This window comes from Podarcis raffonei, chromosome 7, assembly GCF_027172205.1.
Source record: "Podarcis raffonei isolate rPodRaf1 chromosome 7, rPodRaf1.pri, whole genome shotgun sequence".
In the NCBI taxonomy this organism is placed as follows: domain Eukaryota; kingdom Metazoa; phylum Chordata; class Lepidosauria; order Squamata; family Lacertidae; genus Podarcis; species Podarcis raffonei.
Window position 1 is genome coordinate 21,232,417 of NC_070608.1, and position 24,518 is coordinate 21,256,934.

General features: G+C 42.8%; 1 protein-coding gene and 1 pseudogene across 3 annotated transcripts in view; both read right to left on the reverse strand.

Annotated features, from left to right (window-relative positions):
• The window catches only part of OXR1 (oxidation resistance 1), a 235,889-nt gene that overhangs the window by 147,317 nt on the left and 64,054 nt on the right, over window positions 1-24,518 (reverse strand). For all 3 annotated transcript variants that reach the window (XM_053395448.1, XM_053395449.1, XM_053395447.1), the window contains exon 3: window positions 24,276-24,320. In XM_053395448.1, coding sequence (XP_053251423.1) covers window positions 24,276-24,320 — 45 coding nt within the window. The remainder of the gene's footprint in view (window positions 1-24,275; window positions 24,321-24,518) is intronic.
• LOC128418130 (uncharacterized) lies at window positions 8,658-8,776 on the reverse strand (annotated as a pseudogene).

Here is a 24,518-nt window from a genome sequence, read left to right on the forward strand (position 1 = left end):
TACATTAGTAATGGATATGACCTCTGCTATTTTTAAGCAGCATTTGAACACGGTTTGGGACGGAGTCTACTAGTTTTGAACAGTCAGTGTTGATTTTCAGATCCCTGTACCACACTTGAATCAGTGCTTGAATGAGCCTCTCCATAGTCATACAGTCCACAGCACGGAGGCGACTTTTTCATATAGCCCACAAATTCTCAAAGGGATTTATGTCCGGGGGAAATCCCTGGCCGATCAAATACCTGTATTTGCTGCTCTTTCATGAATTTCTTCACCACTGCTGCAATATCCCAGTACTGTCAGGATACCTCTTTTCCAGCTCTGGAACAACTCTCTTTCATAGAACCTCAATATATTGTGGCGAGCGCATCATTCCTTCCATTGGCTGCAGGCTTCCGACACGATAATGATCAACTGACTTTTCGTGTTTGTTTTGAGTACAGTCATACCTCATGTTAAGTCCGCTTCATGTTATGTTCTTTCAGGTTACGTCCCGCAGCGACCCGGAAGTACCAGAAAGGGTTACTTCCGGGTTTCGCCACTCGCGCATGTGCAGAAGTGCAAAATGACGTCACACACATGCGCAAAAGTGGCAAATTGCAACCCGCGCGTGCGCAGACGCAACACTGCGGGTTGTGTTCTTTTCATGTTGTGAATGGGCCTCCAGAACGGATCCCGTTCGCAACCAGAGGTACCACTGTACAGGGTTACGGGTAAGATAGAAAACATGCTTTGCTTCAATTCATTTGCACAAGGGTGTAGGCAGAGGAGTTGGGTGGGGGGTAGGTGGGTGGAGATGATCCAGGGATTTCTGGAGTTCCATGCCACCTGGGAGCTCTCCGTGCCCCCCTGGCAGCTGAGGGGAGCCAGAGGGTCTCTCAATATTCTGGAGCAGTTTTGAGGGTGCATGAGGGGCTTTAGGGGAGAGAAGAGGAAATTTCCTTGTGTGAGCTGAAGGCTGCTACAAGCCATAGAATATTAAGTAATGTCCTTTACTTTGTTTTCATGCTCCATATTAGTCCTACTACTACAGTCTAGTTAAAAGCAAACCTACCTCCAAGTTAGAGAGAAGGGGCTTTGTATGAAATTTTCCTATAAGGCTTCAGTCATTATCCTGCCATTCCTCTCCCAAATACATCATAGAAAACTTCACTAAGAACTGCAAGGACTCCCACTATTCATCTGTAATATAGAGAAGCTTCAACAACAGTAGTCAATTTGCTTTTGCCCCAAACCACTGAGAGCCTATTATATAATGCACTGAAAGTGACCCCTTGGATTTATGTCACTCCAAGGACATCAGACTCTAGGCATAGGAAGATTTCATTATAATGGTCAAGTAACTTGATTGTTAATTATATAATGCCTCTTCTCCTAAAACATCCTTTGGCAACTTTCAATCTCAAATGCAGAGACTCGGAGGAGTTTTCAAAGCAATGTTTGACAAGCATAAATCCATTAAATTCAAGACATTGTTTTATACATGTCAGAAACTTTAAACACTACTTAAGTTCCAGTTAAGTGAACTTCTTTTGCAAGCATTACCAGTCTAGATTTCTATAAATAGCATACTGCCAGTTATTGCGGGGATAAAGCCATAAGGTCTGGATCCTGCTCTCGCCGCCCCCATCCACCACAACTATTGCACCTTCCTCAGATCTGCTCTGGAGCATTAGGAGAACCACCAGAAAATGGGGCAGGGGGTGTTATTCCATTTGGGAAGCAGAAATCCTTCTGCTGACAGAACGATCAGAAAAGCAAAGCACTGAACTCCTCCCTTAGCATCCGAAGCATTTTCAAGATGCCATTGAAAAATCCTTCGTTTCCTCATTTCTAGGAAAGACATGTGAATCTTTCAAAGTTTTGAAAGATTAATTAATCGTTACAGGGATACAATTCTCCCATTGCCATGACAGAGAGCAGTAAAACATAAAAGGAGCTAGACAAATGAAATGTGCACCTGCTTATCACAGGCAATTAATTCATCTTCTTGGATTCTCACTGAGGTCTAGTTTTCATGAACACCTGGGCTGCACCACCAAACTGCAAGTATTTCCTGCCCATGGAAAACATGTAGAAAACAGGGTGAATGGTTCCAGCCTCACCATCTCCCTGACATTATCAGCTTTCCATAGGAAGACATCTTATTTTTGTGGTGGGCTAGTAGGTCCTCTGAGATCCCACTTGAAATGTGATGCACACAGTACACAAAAGACACTGTTTGAACTCCTCACTCCTAACAGAGGACTCAGGTGGGGGTGCTGACAGTACTGGAGCAAAAACAGGTCAACGGAGAGCAGGAGGAAGACGTCAGCAGTCTTAGGGGAACCTCAAAGCTCACAAAGGTACAAAACCATTTTTATATTTTAAAAAATGTAGAACCAGGGGAAACTTGCCCAAAATAACCAAGGAGAAGTTGTGTGGTGTCTGAATTGAGCCTGTTGGTAAGTGTGGGGTTGTTGCTCTTCCTTCCCTTTTCCCACCCACAACACCACACTTGGGTGAAGGAGTAGACTAGGAGATTCCCACAGCAAATATGAATGTCTGCTGTCTACCTCAGACCAGTTTCTACACATGTTCTTACAGCGCCTCTCTATCCAGCCAAGCAGGAGTCATCAGCAGAGTTGAAGGGCACATTCCAGGCAGGCAAAAATACTCAAGGAGTGAGGGGGGTGGTTTGGGAAGAGTCCTGAGGGCCACAGAGAAAGGTTTGTAGGGCCGCATTCCTCACTCCCCATGTATGGGATAATTATTGCAGATTATTGTACTTTGGGGAGATAGTGATCAGCTCTTTCGTCTCTGGTTATTCCTTCCTGACTCTGGCTTCTATGTTTTATTGCTTTCAGTATCCTTTGTGAAAAGGCCCTTGATGTATTGATGAAACTGGTCAGCAAAGCCTTTGATGTAGTGTAGCTCTGGTTGAGCCTGTGTTAGTCCAATAGGACACAGGTCTATAAAGTATCTAGTTTTGGAGCATGCCAAGTGGGAGCTCTGCATAGACTGTGGCCACAGTGCTATGCATCAAGACTACCTGGTGGTCTCTTCGCCACTTCTGGCAGGGTTTCCCAGTGGCCGATTGAAGTGCTTCCTTGGTAATGTATATACTGCTTGCTATTTGGAATAAAATCTGTAATCTTCTCAACCACTTGCGTTTGTGTTGATCCTGAATCTATTTTTAAAAGAACCACCTTGCATTTGGCAAGACACTCCAGTCCTAAGATTCCCCACCTCTAGAATAGGGTAACACTGCAACACAATGACCGTAAGAGGAATTCCCCCAGCCTTCCCCGGTAGCCAATACACCTTTTATTTTCAACGAGCCTTTCAAGTCACAACAATTGACCTTGACAAGAATTTCAGATGTTTCATTCTGCGCACACCTACTTCTTGTATGTTACTGCATCCCTTTCTTTCGAAATGACTCAACAGAAACAACACAGCAGAGGAAAAGGTCGCCTGTTTCAAAAATAATTAATGGAACCAAACTTGTTGATGTTACTAGTCAGACTTATCAGAACAAGTCATGAAAATCATCCCCATCTCGTGATTCAGCATCTTGCCCCAACCCCATGGCTCCTCTTTCCTGTTTCCATTTTTTAAAAAATCCAGTTTCTGTTGCAATGTGAAAAACAGAGTTACATTTTATCCCAGGCCAGGAAGACAATAATCAGGGGGAAGGGGAAAGAAGAGAGGGAGGGGGGGGGATGCTAGCCAGATAGATAGTTTTGCTGCTGAAAACAAAATACTCAACAGTTTCGATATTTGGTTTTTAAGTATTTATTTTGAGAAGGTTTTGGGTGTATTTTTGCACCATCTATCCAAAGTTAAGCACTTTAAAGTTGCGTTCAATTTAAGCGGAACAATCAAACACATGCTAAAATCCATCCCCCTGAAATCAATTATCATTAAAAGTCCTTAACCCTGTCTGGATCACACTCAACACTTGTCACACCTGGTATATAGCAGAGATGAGAAACTTGTGGCTCTGCAGATGTTCTGGGACTCCCAACTCTCATCAACTCCAGTTAGCAAGGCCAATCATCAGAGATAATGGGAACTGAAGGCCAACTACAGTGCTGGCAAGGGGGGCACAATTCTCCATCACTGCTTTGCTCCTTCATTCCTAGACCCAGTCATGGTTAAGAGGGGTTACGCTTCTTCAGCAAAAGGTCCCTGCCATTAACAGATGGAGATGGGAATCAGGCTGAAGTTGGAGACTGAAGTACACTGGGCAGAATGTGCTCCTCAGCTCACCAGGTAAGAGCATTTGGGAGGGAACAATTTCGTTCTTATTAGGTAGACAAAATACAGTGGTACCTCTAGCTACAAACTTAATTTGTTCCAGAGGTGCGTTCTTAACTTGAAACTGTTCTTAACTAGAGGCATGCTTTCGCTAATGGGGCCTCTTGCTGCTGCTGCGTGGCCAGCACACGATTTCTGTTCACATCCTGGGGCAAAGTTCTCAACTAGAGGTAACTCTTCCAGGTTAGCGGAGTTTGTAACCTGAAGCGTTTGTAACCTGAGATGTTTGTAACTCGAGGCACCACTGTTTGTACATCAGGCTTCCCACATGCCCAGATCTTGACCCTCACTCAGTCCACACTGCTTCCGTAGGGAAGGGAAATAAACACAGGCCAGAGATTAGAAGTTGTGCATACTTAGGAAAAGCACTATTTCAATACTAAGCCCATGTCCCAATTTACAGCAGCTGCTTCTCACGAAGCAAAACAGTAATATTCTCAACTCAAGACGAAAAGATCGGGCAGCATCACTCTTGGGGATGCTACGAGGATCCATGAAAGGTGCGCCGGCCTCCAATTGAATTGCAAGTTTAAGAAGCTTACATGTAGGAAATGTTGTTGTTGTTGTGTTGTTTTCTCTCTCTCATGCATGCACACACAAACGCACACGGCAAGGTGTTATAGTCCACATTCCATGACAAAGCGCATTCCATGCTGAAATGTCAGCATTTCCAACCAGCTCCTGTCCAGATACCTCTTGGAGCTGTCCGTGTTCAGAGATCTGGCACCCCCAACGCCGTAAGAAGCAATGGGGCAGACTTAATTTTTTATGCCCATTTGAATGCAAGCACTCCCTCTACGTCTGCAGGGATGCAAATCCTTTGCAAAACCAACCATTAAATGGCTGCTAGCTCAGAGAGCGCCTCAAGACGCTCTGAAGGCACTGTCAAATCAGAGGAAGCCAGCCATGTGTGATGTTGTCACCGGTCACCTTCGATATCCATTTGTATTTACTGGAGCTTCACCCCTTCCGCATGGGGGGCGGGCGGTGAGTCAGGCGGGATCTGTCTTCATTCGCAGTAATGGGCTGCCTCTAATTCTGTAGCAGGATTCTGTTCCTGTGATTTTCTGCTCGCTGCCTGGCCTGAGGTTACAGCCTGCACTACTTACTGATCCTCATTAATACTGATGTCATGTGGAATCAGTTTAACTCGGCTTTAACGGAATATTATGGAATCGCCTGAATGTGCAACCTCCCTTTGAAGTCAGGGCTCGCAGTTCACAACACATTCAAGCACCTGTCACATGCAATGTAGTGAAACTGGGAACGGATGTGCAAAATATGGGGATGCTTTAAACTAGACTTTGGATGAAACAATGCAATGCAGAACTTCTTCGCTACCCTGCGTGCCCTCTCTAGCATCTTCAAGGGTGGGGAAACATTTCTGAGACAAGCGCCACATTACCCACCACCCACCACGGAAAGCTGGCGGCTGCTACATTGCAGTACTGGGGCAGACCATCCTCTGCACAATCACACACACTCATACACAGCTACTTCTTATGGAAATACATTTAATTCTTATTAAGGTAAAGGGAACCCTGACCATTAGGTCCAGTCGTGACCGACTCTGGGGTTGTGTGCTCATCTCGCTCTATAGGCCGAGGGAGCCGGCGTTTGTCCACAGACAGCTTCCGGGTCATGTGGCCAGCATGACTAAGCCACTTCTGGCGAACCAGAGCAGCACACGGAAATGCCGTTTACCTTCCTGCCGGAGCAGTACCTATTTATCTACTTGCACTTTGACGTGCTTTCGAACTGCTAGGTTGGCAGGAGCAGGGAACGAGCAACGGGAGCTCATCCCGTCATGGGGATTCGAACCACCGACCTTCTGATCGGCAAGTTCTAGGCTCTGTAGTTTAACCCACAGCGCCACCCGCGTCCCTTAATTCTTATTAAATCTACTCAATTTCCCCTTCCATTTTCTCCTCAAAACCATAAAACCAAGTTTGCTTGTTTGCTTTTTAAAAAGCTTTCCAACACCCTTTATCTGTCCTGCAAAAGTCGAAACTGACTCAATAATCCCAACTGAAGATTGCAAACAATGTCAGCACACAACTAAATTGCAAGCCCTGCTTTGTAGCAATTCAAAGCCTCAAACAGCAAAATGCAATTGCATGGAATTGCACAGAATTCGTAACAAATGGATGGAAACAATTACTAAATGCAGGGACACTTTATTCATACTGGCAAGGAACACAAGGTCTCTGTCTCTCTCAAGGTATATATTCCTGTCTGCTTTGATTTTCTTGCAGAAGAAGGTGGTGCGATTTAACATCATCAAAGCCCCTTCTCTCTCAGAGGCTCACCATTCAGCCAAAGGGCAGAAAGGGACCCAGAGGGTTGTATTAAGTCCAACTATGGGCTGTATTTGGCCTACAGGCTGGGTGGGGGAGCCTCACCACTCTCCTATGCAGCCATATAAATCCTTGTGTGCTCAATGCCAGCTTCCATTTCAGCCCCTTAAACCACAAGACGTGTCCCCAAAGCATCCAGAGAAGGGGAAAAATTTTCATTTCAAGACACAAGAGCTTTTCCAAGCATGATATTGGCCTCCATAAGCAGCTGCTAGCTGATACATGATCAAAGTGGCTGCACACTTCTTCCAGGAAGGGAAAGCAAGCTGTGGTCTCCAAGGCTTGTTTGAAAGTAATGATTCTCTCTCACATCGCCCTCGTTTTCTTTAGGGAACAGTTTTCCCTCAGGGCTTAAAAACATGTGAACAGAACACCCCATGCCTCCAGAAGCTCCGTAATTATTTGAGAGTGATAACAAGCATGCAGACAGGAGCAATACAGTATATATTGAGGGTTGGGGTTTTCTGACACTGCAGCTTGAGTCCCTCTTACCAGGGAAATGTAGCTCAGGGAAAGACCATTGCTCAGTGACAGAACAACTGCTTTGCATGTAGAAAGTTCTGCCACCGAGCAATGGTCATTCCCAACACTTTGAAGCCAAAATCTGGGATGCCATCTGGACGGACTCCATCTTTCTGTTTTTTATCGGGAGAGCATGGCGGCCATTTTGGTTGCCGTGACCTGGCACAGTTTCTCAATGCAGTCCCCACCCCCTTTGAAAAGCGCTTTTTTGGGGTGCTGCGCAATATCGCAGTTCTGAAAAAGCGCTTTTTCGGGGGGGTGTTGTATCATGAAATCGCATGAGACCACAGCAACCAAAATGGCCGCCACTCTCTCATGATAAAAATCAGGATGTTGCAGTTCCTAGTTCAAAGTGGGGGGTAGAGAGAGATGTTCTGAAACAGAAGTTTCACAACTTTTGGTGGACAAGTCAGATGATTCTTTGGGGAAGCCAAGACAGTTAAGCTTGCGTTAAACTGAAACACGTTTGCAGATGTGTCCTGAACAATACAAAGTGGAGGACTGCGTCAAAAGCTTTTTCAATCATAGCGCAGCAGCCAGGCTATCTTATATAACAGCTCTCTTATATAACATTCACCCACCCTTCTCCAACAAAGTTATTTTCAGGCATCTTGGACTACAATTCCCATCAGCTCCGGCTAGCACAACGATAGTCCAAAACATATGTTGGTCACCAGGTTGCAAAGGGTTACCCTGGGAGGTAAATGGCAGGAAGAACCCGACAGCTGCATAACTTAAGTAAGCAAGCCGTGGGGTCTTCTAGGAATCTCTGTTAGCCAAGTCTGCTGATGGTGCCAGATAATTTATCACGGCAAAATTCCAAGGAGGCTGCCAAACTAGGGAGGTAGCCAATAGGTTTATGCATTTGAATTCCTGTTTTATTTTGGTTTTGTATTTTTTTTTAGTACTACAGCTTTATTGGTTTTACGTTGTGCCTTTGTTTTAATTATATTGTTTGTTTCGATATTGTACAGTGCTTAGACATTTCTAAAATATTAAGTGGTTCATAAATGCTTTTAGATGATAGATAGATATAGATATAGATAGATGATAGATGATAGATAGATGATAGATAGATAGATAGATAGATAGATAGATAGATAGATGATAGATAGATAGATAGAGATAGATGATAGATAGATAGATAGATAGATAGATAGATAGATAGATAGATAGATAGATGATAGATAGATAGATAGATAGATAGATGATAGATAGATAGATAGATAGATGATAGATAGATAGATATAGATAGATGATAGATAGATAGAAGCCACCTATCAATAGGTGGTTCATGAGGCCCAAAGCAAGCCAATGAGGGCATGGTAATGGAACTACCAAATCCAAAGCTTTATAAAAGCGGGGAGAGAGAGAGAGAGAGAGAGAGAGAGAGAGAGAGAGAGAAGTAGTAGTAGTAGTACCCAGCCCATCTGGCTGGGTTTCCCCAGCCACTCTGGGCAGCTTACAGCAGTAATATTCCTATGGCACCCGGTATTCCCAGGTGGTCTCCCATCCAAGTACTAACCAGGCCTGATTCTGCTTAGCTTTTGAGATCAGATGAGATTGGGCATGTTCAGGGTAGTACAGCTGTAGATGTGCAAATACGACATGAAAGAAAGGAGAGTTTTTTTTCCTATCCTAGCCATTCCTGAAAACCCTTCAGCTTGCTTTGTCCATTTGCAATCCAGCCCTAGGGTTTGAAAAAGGCATGAAAATATCCTCAGTATATTTATTTTGAATGGGCTTGGATGCAAAGGGTGTCTTCCATTTGTGGAAAAGCCAGCCCTTCCCGTTTTGCCCATTCACCCCTGTGGAAGAGGGAGCAGGGAATCTCCATTACACTGGCAGAGGTTCACCTGAATACTCTGGATCTTACCTTACTCATTCATTCATTCATTTTTTATTTTTTTCTCAATACATTTTTATTCAAATTTTTGTAAATAAACAGATTCTTATAAATGTAAGGTACACAAATAAACATGTTAATAAATCTTACAATATATGTACATATCTTTCATTTACATAGTTTATTATATCCCTTCCCTAAACAAACAAACAAAAAACCTTTGGACTCCCCTCTACCCTTTTGGTAAGTATCAAATAAAAATTCTATAATCATGTACTTTGTTTTTAAACTTATATATTAGCTGCTGTTAGCGTTACTCCATCCCCGCTAATATCATCTACAAATTATTTCCAATATATTTCCAATATTTGTTCCAGTTTTTATGAAATTCCTGTTCATCTTGATCTCGTATTCTTGCTGTTATCCTGGCAAGCTCTGCATAATTTACCATTTTAAGCTGCCATTCATTTATATTAGGTATAACTTCCGTTTTCCAGTTTTGAGCCAACATAATTCTTGCGGCTGTAGTGGCATAGAGAAATATTATCTTATCTTCTTTTTTGATTTCTTTACCCAGAATTCCTAACAAAAAGGCTTCGGGTCTTTTGGGAAATGTATATTTAAGAATTTTTTTAAGCTCATTATATATTAGTTCCCAAAAACCTTTCACTTTATTGCATGACCACCATAGATGATAGAGATCGCCCTCCGCCTCACCACATTTCCAACAACTTTTGTTCTTTAATCTATACATTTTGGCCAATTTCACCAGTGTATGGTACCACCTATATATCATTTTCCATACGTTTTCCCTCAGTGCCGTACACGCTGTAAACTTTATATTTTTATTCCATAATTCCAGCCATCTTTCAAATTCAATATTATACCCGAAATCTATCGCCCATTTGGTCATTGCCTCCTTCACCTCCTCGTCTTTTGTATACCACTCGAGTAGTATATCATATATTTTAGACAGTATTTTACTCTTGCCTTCAACAACCTCCACATTAAACTTAGATTTTTTATCCTCAAAACCAGCCTTCTTTTTGTCTTCTTTTAGCAAATCATTCACCTGGTGGTATTGCAACCAACCAGTAAGTGAGTCTTTTATTTCTTCATACGGTCTAAGTTTAATACCTTGTTCTGTTTTACTTATGAGATCTTCATAGGTGGCATTTTTCTCTTCCATATTAGATTTCTTGATAGTTAGCACCTCTATTGGTGAGATCCACCAGGGGGTCTTCCTTTCCAATAAGTTTTTATTTCTCTCCCATACCTGAAATATTGGTCCCCTGAAAATGTGATTTAGAAAGCCCTTGTGCACCTTCACCTTTTCGTACTATAGGTACGAGTGCCACCCGTACCTATTATCGAAGCCCTCCAGATCCAATATATCTCTATTTTCCAGTCTAATCCAATCTCTTAGCCATAGTAGACATGCCGCTTCATAATATATGCTCAAATCCGGTAGAGCAAAGCCCCCTCTTTCCTTTCTATCAACCAATATTTTCATTTTTATTCGTGGTCTTTTTCCCTGCCAAACATACTTCCCCAGGGCTCTCTGCCATTCTTTACATTGTCTTAAACCTTTGAGTACGGGTATAGTTTGAAATAAAAACAGCATTCTGGGGAGAACATTCATTTTCACCACTGCTATCCTCCCCAAGAAGGATAGCCTCATTCTCCCCCAGATTTCAAGATCTTTCTTAATATTCCTCCAAGTGACCTCATAATTATCTTTATAGAGATTAATGTTCTTTACCGTAATCCACACTCCAAGGTATTTCACTTTCTTAGCTATCATAAGTCCCGTCCTTTGCTCTAAATCTAACATTTCTTCCTTTGTCAAATTTTTAACCAACATTTTAGTTTTGTTCTTATTGATCTTAAGTCCTGATACTGCACCAAACTCTTCAAATTTTTTTAAAGCTTCTTTTACACTGTGTTTTGGGTCTTCCAGTGTTAATACGATATCATCGGCAAAAGCTTTTATTTTGTGTTCCTTCTTTCCTACTCTGACTCCTTTAATCTCTGTTGTTTCCCTTAAGCTCTTATTGAATATTTCCAATACTATTATAAATAATAAAGGAGACAGAGGACAACCTTGCCTAGTCCCTTTAAATATATCAAAAGATTCTGACATAGTATTATTTATTATGAGTTTTGCCTTTTGTTCATGATAGATTGCTTCGATACCTTTTCTAAATTTTTCTCCCATCCCCATCATTTCCAAGCTTTTCCTCATGAACCCCCATGAAACATTATCAAATGCCTTTTCGGCATCTATAAATACCAGGGCGGCCTGCTTATCTATTCTCATATCCAGATATTCAATAATATTTATCACATTTCTTACATTGTCCCTCAATTGTCTCCCTGGAAGGAAGCCCGTTTGATCTTTATGAATTTTATTATTTAATACCTTTTTTAATCTTTCTGCCATTACGTCTGCGAACAACTTATAATCGTTGTTTAGTAACGAAATTGGTCTATAATTCTTCAGCTCCAACATATCGACCTCTTTTTTAGGAATTAAAGTAATATATGCTTCCTTCCAGGTGTTCGGGATCCTCCCCTCTTTTCATTCATTCATTCATTCATATATAATTGCAGACCTCTAAATGTATTGCACCAGTAAAAGCACTATTTTATTTCTACAGCCAGATGACAATGGCTTTCCCTGGCTTGGGGAGCTAACAACTCACAAAACCATCGCCGAGCATGAAAATATGTCCTCGCGTGACTGTTCTAACAAGGCAAGGAATAGCATGCAGAGCTATTTCAGCATTCGTGTATTTCAGAACAGAATGTGTAATTTCCTTTTTATTTGTATAACTAATCATATTTAGAGCACAAACCTGTGCATGTCTAAAAAGTAAGCCCTACCGAGTTCAATCGGCTTCAGAAAAGTGGAAGACAAGTTTTCTTAGCAGCAGGTTTCAAGAAGAACTTCTGCTTGGATATAGCAGAAGCGTGTTGTGTATTTCCTCCTTTCTCTCTAACTCTGGTAGCGATCGCAAGCAATTTAAAATTACCATGCAGTCAATTTTCTTGATATGGATAGCTTCTTATAACAAACACGATCTCAGTGGCTGTGAATCACAAGTGCAGCTGCGCTCAGTTCCTGCTTGCGGGCTTCCCATAGGCATCTCTGGTGGACACTGTGAGCTCCATTGGCCTGGTCCTGCAGAGCTCTTCTTGTGTCCTTAAAAACTCGCAACAATCTGCCCCTGGGAGCAACAGTGATTCTCATACTTCCCACTGCTGATACTGACAGTGCCTTGCATCAAAGATGGTATTCAAAGGGCTTCTTTGAGCCTGCCGAAGGAAGCAGATATGCAGGCGGTTCAGCTTTTGAAAATGGTCGGCAGAAATTCTCCATGCTATTTGTAGGCAGCAAAATAGTGTGTGTGGAATTTCACCAAATGATCTACAAGGGATGAGCGAAGTTCTCCAGCTGTTCAGGAGAAGAAGAAAAATAATTTTCTGACATAGGGGAGGGGAAAATTTTTTTGGTTAGGAATCAGAGGTGAGATACCCACGTAATGGAAGCTACCCTCAGGTCCATTCATCATACAGAGAGGCAGCTTAAGGTCCAAAATAGTTTGCTGCTGTAGAAGAGTAGGCTTCCGCAATACAGTTCTGGATGTTGATATAGTGGTACCTCGGGTTAAGTACTTAATTTGTTCTGGAGGTCCATTCTTAACCTGAAACTGTTCTTAACCTGAAGCACCACTTTAGCTAATGGGGCTTCCTGCTGCTGCCACGCACCGGAGCACAATTTCTGTTCTCATCCTGAAGCAAAGTTCTTAACCCGAGGTACTATTTATGGGTTAGCGGAGTCTGTAACCTGAAGCGTATGTAACCTGAAGCATATGTAACCCGAGGTACCACTGTATATACATACAGCCAGTAGGGCTGTGCAGATACAGATACGGATATATACAAGCACAAAGCACCTCTGTTGCTCCAGATGTAACACAGTCTCCAACTCAATTCACAAGATTCACTGGCTGGCTAATGAGCTGACATACCTTAATCACTTATATAGACGGCCCCGGACCATTGCAATAGCAACTGGCTTGGCTGACCTTGTGCCTGTTGGCTTATCTCATATGTGGCGTGATTTGTGCCCACGAAGGAAATTAAGCCCTTCCTCCAACCATTTTGGCTCACTATGTTGAATTAAACTTTATTGTCAGTTCATACTTGGCTGTGAGTCGTGGAAGACCTGCTACGTACCTTGCAGGCCTTTTCCCAACTCGCCTGTGACAGTGTGGCCCTAACTAACCCTAGTTGCAAAAGCTGAGGCCGATGAAGACGCTAGAGACAATCTTGGTTGCCTTTTAGTACAGACCGCCATGAGCCACCATTGCAAGGATTGGTAGCAACAGGAGTAGATCTGTTTTATCCTTATGAAAACATTTTATTTTCTCTTGCTAATTCTGTTGTTTCAAATGTGCATTTTCTGTTTGACTTCCTTTAGTAACGTTTTCTTGTGAAATGTTATGATTTTTTTTTTGTTAGGTTTGCAGCACTGAGTGCGCATTCTGTACTTGACCTCCTTTGTAATGTTTTATTTTGAAATCTTTTAAGATAATATTTTGGTTTCCTGTTAATTATGCTGCTTTTTATATTTGACTTTCTTCAGTAATGTTTTCTTATGGATTTTTTTTTATTTGATGTTTTAATGTAAGTTGTAAACCACTTTTTCTCTTAAAAATATAAAGTGGTATAGAAATGAAATTATTAATAATAATAGTAATAATAAAATAAGGGAGGGGTAGGTGCCTAGTCCAGTCTTTCCATCCAACAATATTAAAATAATATTAAACAACGCAAAAAACTGGATCTATCAATGTGCCCAAAATTCATGGTGGCTAAACTGGGGAGGCCATTTCTTTTACTATACTCCAAAAGATGGCTAAAATTATCCAAGTTCCAAAGAAGGTAAAATGAAATAAGCCAGGAAATGATTTTCTGTTCACTTTTAGATCAGTCCTCCTCCTCCTCTCCTTTCAATAGCAGACCCTCCTGGCATACCTAACATAGCTTTTAAAACTTCTCACTTTCAAGAGAGGTCTGCTCTACAGCAGAGAGGGCTGTAATTTTAGACTCCATAATTCTGAAATTCCAATTCTGGATATGGATCAAGTTTGGTATATTTCACTTTTTATCTCTCAGATATGAAATAAAAAGTCTGTAACTATGAAGAAGTGATTTTCTACATATCACCATAGCTGGGTAACCTGCTAACACATGGCTTCAAAATACATATTTGTAGCAGTCCATGTTTTCCCCAGGCTTTGATTCCCCCCCTTCCTCTTAGCACCCTAGTATTGCTGCATTTGTTGATAAACTTTTCTGAACATTTTGCAGTTCTGTTTGCTCTGTCGATCATGCCACAGGAAAATATTTTTATGTAGATTTTTTTTCATTTTTTAGTGACTTATCGGTGCTGTAAATACTGATTGTCTTCGTGAAGCCGGTGCCTGGAATTAAAAGCTCTAAGTAGCAATGGAGAACTGCTGTGAATATACACCGGCAATTTGCTTCAGGAAGTGCAAATAGGCCTCTGCCCCCAATTTAATATAAATTGTCCAAATGGGGAGGTCTGCAACTATAGTGGCAGGTTTAATGTGGCGTCATTAGCCTGAGCAAACATTCTGTGCACAGCCAAAACTTAATTCTGGTCAGAATAAAACATTTCCTGCACAAAACTGGACACCTTTTAGTAGCATTCTCATTATGTAAATATAAACCATCTCAGTAACAACCATTGTCACTACTTGTCAAAGGTATAAATAGCTTTATATCAGGTAAGGCTATTTGTCAATCTGTACTCTGATAGGCAGTGGCTCTTTGAAGATATCAGACTGAGGCTAGGACTCTCCTCATTCACTGCATATTGTCTACTACTGAGCAATGGTCCATTGCCCAAAGGCAAATTGGACCTTCTTCCTACCATTTTCCAATAGCAGAGCTTAAACTTGCAACTCCCCTTTCCCATCCTCTTGCCAGGGGAAAGGAACCTTTAGTTCTTCAGATGCTGCTGGATTGCGGGGTGAGAAGAGAAACATAAATGCAATTTTTTTTTGGGGGGGGGGAGAATGGAAGAAGTAACGTCATAGAGCTGATTCCTAGAGGAGGGAAGGGAATGGCTATAGCAATTTATACATGCTATAAATGGCTAGTAAAGGTAAAAGGACCCCTGGCCACTAGGTCCAGTCGTGACCGACTCTGGGGTTGCGGCGCTCATCTCGCTTTATTGGCCGAGGGAGCCGGCGTACAGCTCCTGGGTCATGTGGCCAGCATGACTAAGCTGCTTCTGGCAAACCAGAGCAGCGCACGGAAACACCATTTACCTTCCCGCCGGAGCGGTACCTATTTATCTACTTGCACTTTGATGTGCTTTCAAACTGCTAGGTTGGCAGGAGCAGGGGCCGAGCAACAAGAGCTCACCCTGTCGCAGGGATTCGAACTGCCGACCTTCTGATCGGCAAGTCCTAGGCTCTGTGGTTTAACCCACAGCGCCACCCGCATCCCTCATAGAGAAGCTATTAAATAAGCTATATACAATTGGGGTAATTGTGCAGCTGTTCCTATGTGCTTAAGATAGTTAAGGTTGGGGGGGGGGAGGGGGACAGAAACTGAACATGAAAGATATATGTTTTGATCCTGACATATAAATGAACATAGTGTGGCTATTCTGTAGTGAATGGCCAGTCCTTTTTAAGATGCTGTTATAATGCTGTATGATTATGCACTGCAAACTCGCACCGTCATTCTGGGTGGCACAGATTATGGCTGCAGTTCTATACATACCTGGATGTAAGGCCTATTGAAATCAATCTAACTGACTTCAGAGTAAACATCCAGAGGACTGCATTATATATTTTCATATGGGGAATATGGTGATTTCTCTGCACTTTCTACATCTTACCAATTAATTTGCAACAAGTCCCTTGCAACTAAAATGACAGTAATGTTAACTCTCTCTTTTTTTGCTACTCACACAAAACAAAACACAGAAGAAATAGGGACCTAGAACAACAAACCCACATGAGTAAGTGCAATCCAATCCCCTCTCCTGAAATCCTAAAGAAAGCCTTTTTTGTTTGGCTTAATTTAGCTCCAAAAGTCCACTCAGCATAATAGGAAGCTCAAGGACATCTTTGCCTCAAGTTCCTCTTTCCAAATATATACACAGAAGGTTTAGTTGAGGGAAATTCAAACCCAGTCTGCAAAACCTGTGCATATTTACAACCTATTCAGTGCTGACTCCAGCCTTTGTGAAGGCCTTGAGCAATGATATCCTTATTGGGGGGCCATCCCTGCTTCCCTAAGATGGTCTATCTGCTCCTGGCCAGTGTACCCACTACAGCCCCTTCACTTATTATTATTTTTAATTCAACTATAACAGAAAGAAAGAAAATAACAGTGGCAACTCACATTAACAACAACAACAACGAAAATAATTAATCACTCTTGACAGACATATATATGCAGTCTATATGTCCAAACAGATGCAATCATCTGTCTCATTTGGATAATGCAGAAAGGACAGTGAGACCTTCAGGCCGCTGAGCAATAGATGGTGGGTGTTTGCCCTTCCAAACTCACACTTCAAAAGTCCCTTCGCAACAATAACAGCTTGCAGGATCCAATTTTGTTGTCCATCTGTTAATTCCCACATCACCTGAATATAATTTAAAAGTATGTGAGCATCTGTAAATATCAAGGGTCCCCCCCAAAAAAACCCACATTTAATATAACAACAACCTCTAACCAGAAAGTTTAGGGCGCACCTACATCATGTGCCTCCGGCATTCTTTCCTGTGAAGGCACCGCTGAGTCAGAACAGGTCTGGGAAAACCATTTTTGTTGAATCACTGGCATTTTTAAGTCTAAAGAAACACTGCATGTAGACACCAAAGCAACTCCCCATTGATCGAGCTGAGTGTTCCCTATACCAGAGGTTCTCGAACTGTAGTCTGTGAACCACCAGAGGCTCACAAGCTTCATTCGGGACTCTTTGGTGTGTCTGCGAATTTGTGGTTGAAAATGAAAGGTCACACATCCATCCCGCTGAATATTTATATTGATTTTTTAATTGCATTTTTATTGCTTCTTTTATTTCTTACATTGCCTTTTATTGCATTGCGCTTTGAATTCCGCGGCATTACAATTGCTGCAACAGGCAGAAAAATCTTTAAGTGGTCCGCCAGGACCCACAGCAATTTCCCAGTTGCCCATGGGGGGAGAGGCTTAGGAAACACTATTCCATTCATCTCTATGGCCCCAAACCTCTGATTTACAGCATTCCAATAAACATTTATAAACAAGTTTAACCTTCTGTAAAGATCCAATCATTTCCTCACCAATATAGGAGATGCTGAGGCCCCCAAAGCTGATGATGTAAATACAGAACACCAAAGAGTGTTGTAACTGAGCACTACTAGGGAAGTTGTATCTAAACTGCATGTTGAAAATGACAAAAAATATTGCGTCCAATCCTATTAAGTGATCTAACACAACCAGCTCACTTCTAAATCTATTGACCCTGCACCTCCATGACTTATCTCTTCCACTGCCACCAACCAGGTTTTCCCGGTAATATATTCAGACTCAGTCAGGTTGTAACGTATTAACAAAGATTCCAGTTTATTGTGAACACAAACAAGTTTTAAATACTTTGAAACACTGTAATCTGATTCACTCTCTCTGTCTCCCCTCTGTCTCTGACTCCTGTGCCTCCCACCCACAAACCAATCGAACTAACTGCCCAAACCCCTGTGTTGAGCCTTAAACACAGTTAGGCTCTGCCCCTGGGCTTTCTTATTGGTCAGCCTATTAACCCTTTCTCTCTCTCCCACAGTACATCTCCATAATGAGTGGGCAAACGCCACAGCTTCATCTCCTACAAAAGAGGTGGAGTGGCTGGAACAGACATCCAGCATTATTATTATTATTATTATTATTATTATTATTATTATTATTGCAATTTTCAGGACCAAATGGGGGTGTTGGCTTACCTTAAGTGTTCTCATGCATTCTTGAGCATGTCAGGAAAGCCTAGCATTTTCTATACCTATATATTTGGAAAGATGTCTGTCTGTTTGTCTATCTGTTTTCTATGCATTCAGACTCCCCTTCAGATACCGCCACCAACTTGGGTTTCCAAGATGGAGCAGCAGTTTTTTTGTCTAAGTTCCATCAAACACTGCCATCAAACACTATTTTCAACCAAAATGGTAGACTAAATCATTCCAAAGTGCCCTGATTTTAACCAGATTTCACACAGTGGTTCCTGAGATCAAGGAGCAGGTTCTAGTTTTGGTTTGGATACCACTGGGTGCCATTTTGAATCAAGATGGTGGACTGAACCTTTCAAAGCTGCATGCATTTGGACATCTTTTAAGGTATCGCAGTTGTCATGCCCCTGCTGGAGGAATCCTCTTCAGAGGAACTGCTGCTCCCCAAAGCAAGCATTACAGGCTGTGTCAGTGGGCAGTGAGACAGAGCAGCAGGATCAAAGGCTTTCAGGTCACAACACCACAACTTACTTCAGAAGGCATAGAGCAACCCTGCAGAGGTGGGGCCTGAACTGCCACAGAGTCTAGCTGTCACTTCAGGCCCAGCCAGATGCAAGACTGCTGATCCGAAGAACAAGGACTCCTCAGGAGCAAGGGGTTACTCAGGCAATCCAGAAAGCCTGCAGCTGTGCTCTGGGTGGGACAATGAAAGTTCATGGTTAAACATCTCCAGGGTGTGCTGGAACAATAGTATGGAGCCAGCTTCTTGACCTGGCTGGTGACTGCACTGTCTCTCTCGTGTTTTGATTTTGGACTGTGACCAGACCAGACATTTGGATTGTTTATGTGAGTAGACTTGGGACTGCTGGATCAGGTTTTCTCCAAAGCAGGACAGTAACTGGATTTAGCATGATGTTCCCTGGGATCAATGAGAAGGTTTTCATTGATGTTAAGATATGATTTTGAATCAAGATGGTGGACTGAATCTTTCGATACTGCACTTATTTTAACCACTGATTTAAAAACTGCACAGATGTTTTTGTTTGTTTCTTAGAACTCCCAAGTCATGATGGTTACGAGCCTGCTAGTGCTATATATTCTGCTGCTTTGTCATCTCAAATTCTACTGCTGTCAGTCTCTGCCTCCCAGTGCTGTTTTGCCAGCACTCAGAACTGCACGATTACATTTGCAAACCAACCTACATACAACGCTCAAAACTTGTTAGAGTAACGCATAAAAGATCCTTTATGGTAATGATCACAACATTCCGCAATCCCTGAAATAAACAGAAAATAGCCACCAACCGCACAGCAGAGGTAATGACAGAAGCCTGAAAAGTATATTTCACTTTGCAAACAAGTTAAGAGATGTATTGCTCAGTCCTCACCGCAGAGAGATCAGAAGGGAAGCTTATGCAGAAAGATGTATTATTCTGTTCGAGAGCCTTCTTTCCTGAAATGAATACCTCTGAAGTCTCCAAACCCCTGTGCAGTAAATCTAACCACTGAGATTGGGGAGGGGGAATACATTTCATTATTTGCATTCTTTAAATAAAGTAGCGTTGACTTTTCTGTGATGGGGGAGGTGACTGGAATCCAGTTCACAGGCTGTTTACATTCACTGTCTAGCCCTCCAAGGCTCATGAAAATATAATGTGCCTCGGGAATTAAAATGGGTCCTATAGCTCTATCTAATGTATGCATTTTGGAGCCTCACACTGAAAGTATTGCACCTGAAGGGCACTTTGCTGGTGGGTGCATGCATAGTTTGAAAGACAGGTCTTTTTATTTAAGATGCATCCCTACATAGTTAACGGCAATGTGAAAATCTAAACAGGATATACAGGTCTAGTGCCAATGAAATGCTGGATCCCTAAAACCATAGCTAGCTGATCAGACACCGGGAACATGTGTTCCCTCCTCTCTGGGGCCAGCGTCAGGCCAAGGCATTGTTCTGTCAGAGGCAGAGCACAAAATGGTGCCCACGCCTCCACCAAGGTCAAGGTTTCTAGTACTCAAAGCTTGCCAATTTATTTTGATTCCTAAAGCAGAAAACCCCACAAGTGCTTAATTATAAATTAAGCAACATACCATTTCCGGCTCTGTTGCAACATTCCAAATCTGCTTCCTGTGGCAGCTGCCTCACTCTACCTAATTGCAGAGCAAATTCCCTCTTCGCTTCCTTTGTTAGTGTTAACTACGGTTTAGTGCTACACGCGCACCGATGCTAACCATGGTTAGCTCCAGTTATGATTTCATCGTGCCATCACAGTTTGAATGCACTGTGTAGATTGGGGGCAACTTGTCCTACATGGCTGTCCTCAAGGTGACCTCATAGTATCATTTATCTGGCAGGGGAAAGAGTTCTGGACACCATATTTCAATACATTCTTATGAGAATGACGTAACTGAGACAATCTAAATAGCCTAGAATTCAGCCGAGGTTATGGGATTCATATCCAATATGAACTCCAAGTATATCAATTACTCTAATGGCTTTCTGCAGTAAAGTAGAACACTGTAACCCACAGTCTCATAGTAAAGAGTGTCCTAAAGATAATACATAATATCAAGGCATGAAAAATCAGTGCCTTTCTCTATATTTATGGCTGTTTTTTTCTGCTCTGGTATTCCAAGAAGGGAACAGTGAAATCTATATTAATGTCATTTCTCTCTGTACTTTTTCAAAATCATTGTGCGCTGCATGGTTGCTGATGTAATGCAGAAAGCACATAATCCTGTTTGGAACCGAATGTTGTTGTTTTTCTTTCAATGCTTAGGGGCCAGAATCAATGCATTAAAAAATCATAATGCACAAGATTAAAGCGCAATCTTTACAGAGAGAAGATAGTGGCCTTATTGTTGCTGTTTTCGGATGTTACTGTGGTCTTGTGATTTTATGTTGCGTAGCACCTTATGACATTTTTATGCAAGTGCAGTTGAGGGAAGCAAAGAAAGGGCAAGGAAGAAGAAGAAGAAGAAGAAGAGGAAGAGGAGGAGGAGTTTGGATTTGATATCCCGGCTTTCACTCCCTTTAAGGAGTCTCAAAGCGGCTAACATTCTCCTTTCCCTTCCTCCCCCACAACAAACACTCTGTGAGGTGAGTGGGGCTGAGAGACTTCAGAGAAGTGTGACTAGCCCAAGGTCACCCAGCAGCTGCATGTGGAGGAGCGGAGACGCGAACCCGGTTCCCCAGATTACGAGACTACCGCTCTTAACCACTACACCACACTGGCTCTCAATGCTGCAGGATTTGGGTGAATGCACTGTGCACAGATGCACAAAGATGCACCACCACTCCCTTTTTTGCCAGAAGAAGCCCAAGCATTGAATGTCAGGAGTAGGGAGTCCTCAATTCCCCTTCCTCCGGAGATAGATTTGGGCCATAGCTCAGTGGCAGGGCACATGCTTTCTACAACAATGGTCTCAGAGTCAATCCCTGGCATCTCTAGTTAAAAGGGTTCAAATAGCAGGTGATGTCTGAGACCCTGGAGGACCACTGATAGATAGAGTGTAGACATACTGAGCGAGGTGGACCAATTGTCTGTCCTGGTACAAGGCAGCTTCCTATTGTCCCATGAGACTGAATGATGGCAGTTCACTTGTGCACACATAAATTGTGACGGGCACTTGCAGGCATAAGGACCAGGCATCCAGTTTCACCAGCCATTGAACCATCCCCAGGTGCAGCCTGTTCACACTTATGCTGTAGACCTCTATGGCTAGACAGGTCAAATAGAAAACAATATAAACCCTGCAATGATCACAATCCCAGTTCACAGACTAGTAGACCGTAAGGCTCGGCACTGCATAATGTATTGGTTTGGAGCCCAAACTCACGTTTCACGGTGGCAACGTTGTCCCATGCATGAGGAAGGGCAAGTAGGTCCTGGAGATGTGCCCAGAATTCCAGTTAACTCGGCCACTTCCTTGCGCGGCAGAATGCAAGTCTCCTCTCTGCCCACACCTGACTGGCGCAAGGCCTCGCGCCAGGGTCAATCTGGACTTGATGCACCAATAACTCATCCCAAGTTGTTGTTGTTTCCCTCCCTGCACAGATCTAACAACACAACTCACCATTATGTGCTTTTGCACTGGACTGGACTTTGGTTTCTGCTGTTGTGTGAATAGTAAAAAGGTAAAGGTAAAGGACCCTTGACAGTTAAGACCAGTCGCAGACCACTCTGGGGTTGCGGCACTCATCTCACTTTACAGGCCAAGGGAGCAGGCGTTTGTCCACAGAGAGTTTTTTCAGGTCACGTGGCCAGAATGACTAAGCCGCTTCTGGCGCAACGGAACACTGAAACCAGAGCAGCGCATGGAAATGCTGTTTACCTTCCTGCCAGAGTGGTACCTATTTATCTACTTGCACTGGTGTGCTTTCGAACTGCTAGGTTGGCAGGAGCTGGGACCGAGCAATGGGAGCTCACCCAGTCGCAGGGATTCGAACCGCCGACCTTCTGATCAGCAAGCCCAAGAGGCTCAGTGATTTAGACCACCGTGCCACCCGCATCCCCGTGTGAATAGTAGCAATACCAAATAAAAGAAGTTGCTTATGATCATGTAGGCATTTGTGAAAGGGGTACAACCACTCAAGGCACATTTCAGAAAACCACCCCTGCTGCCAAACTGCAAAAGAAGCTCTGAAGTGACTTAGCTCTGTTTCAGCTGCTCCAATCACAGCAGTTCAAGAGAGGAGAGCTGGGAGTTCTACTTTATTTCATTCTAAGTTATCTTATAGCCCAAGGCAGAAGCAGCTGATAGGCATTATTAACTCCTCTTGGTGTCCTCCCCAACAGTTAAGCTGCTCTTGTTGCTTATGCTGATAAGTCACTACAGTAAGGCGTTCTTTAAACCTCCTTGCACTCAATTAGGTTGTCACACCTATCTGTATCCAAACTTAATGACATGCAATTTCATGCAGAGCTTATAGTTGCAAGGCTGGAAGTTGCCGCATGCTGACTACTTTTATCTTTCCTGGTGTAGAGCAGGAAGGAGAAAGTCAACAACAACAAAAACCACGAACATTAACTTTTGTAATAATGTATTTGTAGGTTTGAAAGGTTGAAAACACACTGATGGTGGAGGGGATACAAGAAGCAACATAAGGGTTAAGTCAGTCAAGGTAAACAATAGGAAAATATAAATTTCTACAAAATAGCAAAGAGGCTGTTTTCACTGGAGACGTAGTAGGGCAAACTAAACATTGCATTATATTTGCGATCACATTCAATGTCTCTTGTTTGCTTTAATTCAGCGGTGGGAACCTTCTGGCCCCCCAGTTGTTGCTAAACTGCAACTCCCATTATTTCCAACAAACATGGCCAATGGCCAGGGATGATGGGAGTTGTAGTTCAGCAACATCTGGAGGGCCAAAAGGTTCCCCACACCTTTTTGTCCCCCAATAGCAACTGGGTGTGGAGGAAGAGGAAATTACGTTTCGGGCTGTGAGATGCAGAGAGGGAGGTTTTCACACCCTTTCCTTCTGTACTGCAATCCTAGTGAAAAATCCCCAACATCCTGGCACAACCAGCACAACCGTTAGGCAGAGTGAGGCAGCTGCCTCACACGGCAGACTACAGAGAGCTGGGAGCAGCAGCAAGATGCTGGAGGGGCAGAGCTGGGAGTGTCACATTACCTTGTGCCCCTTAAGCGAGCTCTTCTGCCCGCAAGGGTGGTGAAGGATACTGCCCAATTATCAGCGTCAAAGGAAGATTTCACTGCTTATCTGATCAGCTTCTGGCTAAGGAATTGCCACAGGGGTGCCAGTTCACTTCAGGCAGCAAAATATCTTGGACTGGCTATGTTCCCCATGCCAACACTCAGCTGCTATTTATCCCATGAGGGGAACTGCTGTTGGTAGCAATAACCACTTCTCTGCCACAGCAAATAATAGCAGCTGTGCGTGTGATTTTGGTGGGACTCAGACATGGCATAAAGGTTTTTCCCTCTCCCCACATGCAGTTGCCCCAGTTCCTTATTAGGCTGCCCGCGAGTGCTTGTTGTTGTTGCTTTTAGCAAAACATTGAATATGATCACACACTTTTGGTGATGCTGGTCTCTGCCTTTTGCTGGTGCTGTATTCTCTCTTCAGTCCATCAGCTAAAACCTATTCGTTTACGGTAACAATGGTTTTAGCCATGGATCCTAAACAAACACAGCTCAACGCTTCCCGGAATGCACAGCATGCATGCAAAGTGAATCTAATACTCACTGAGTGGCCTCGGGTGAGTGACTATCTCTCAGTCTCAGTTCCCATCTGCAAAAGCAAGAATAACGTTCTACCTCATGGGACAGTAAAGATGGATGCAAGAAGGAAGGAAGAGCAATTTGCACAGAGTTGCTATAGATCACAGGAAGTGCAAGTAATTATGAAATAATATAGTTCATAGAAATGTTCTTAACATGACCATTAAAACGGAAGCATAAAGCTTCAACAACCTTCTTAACTGATTAC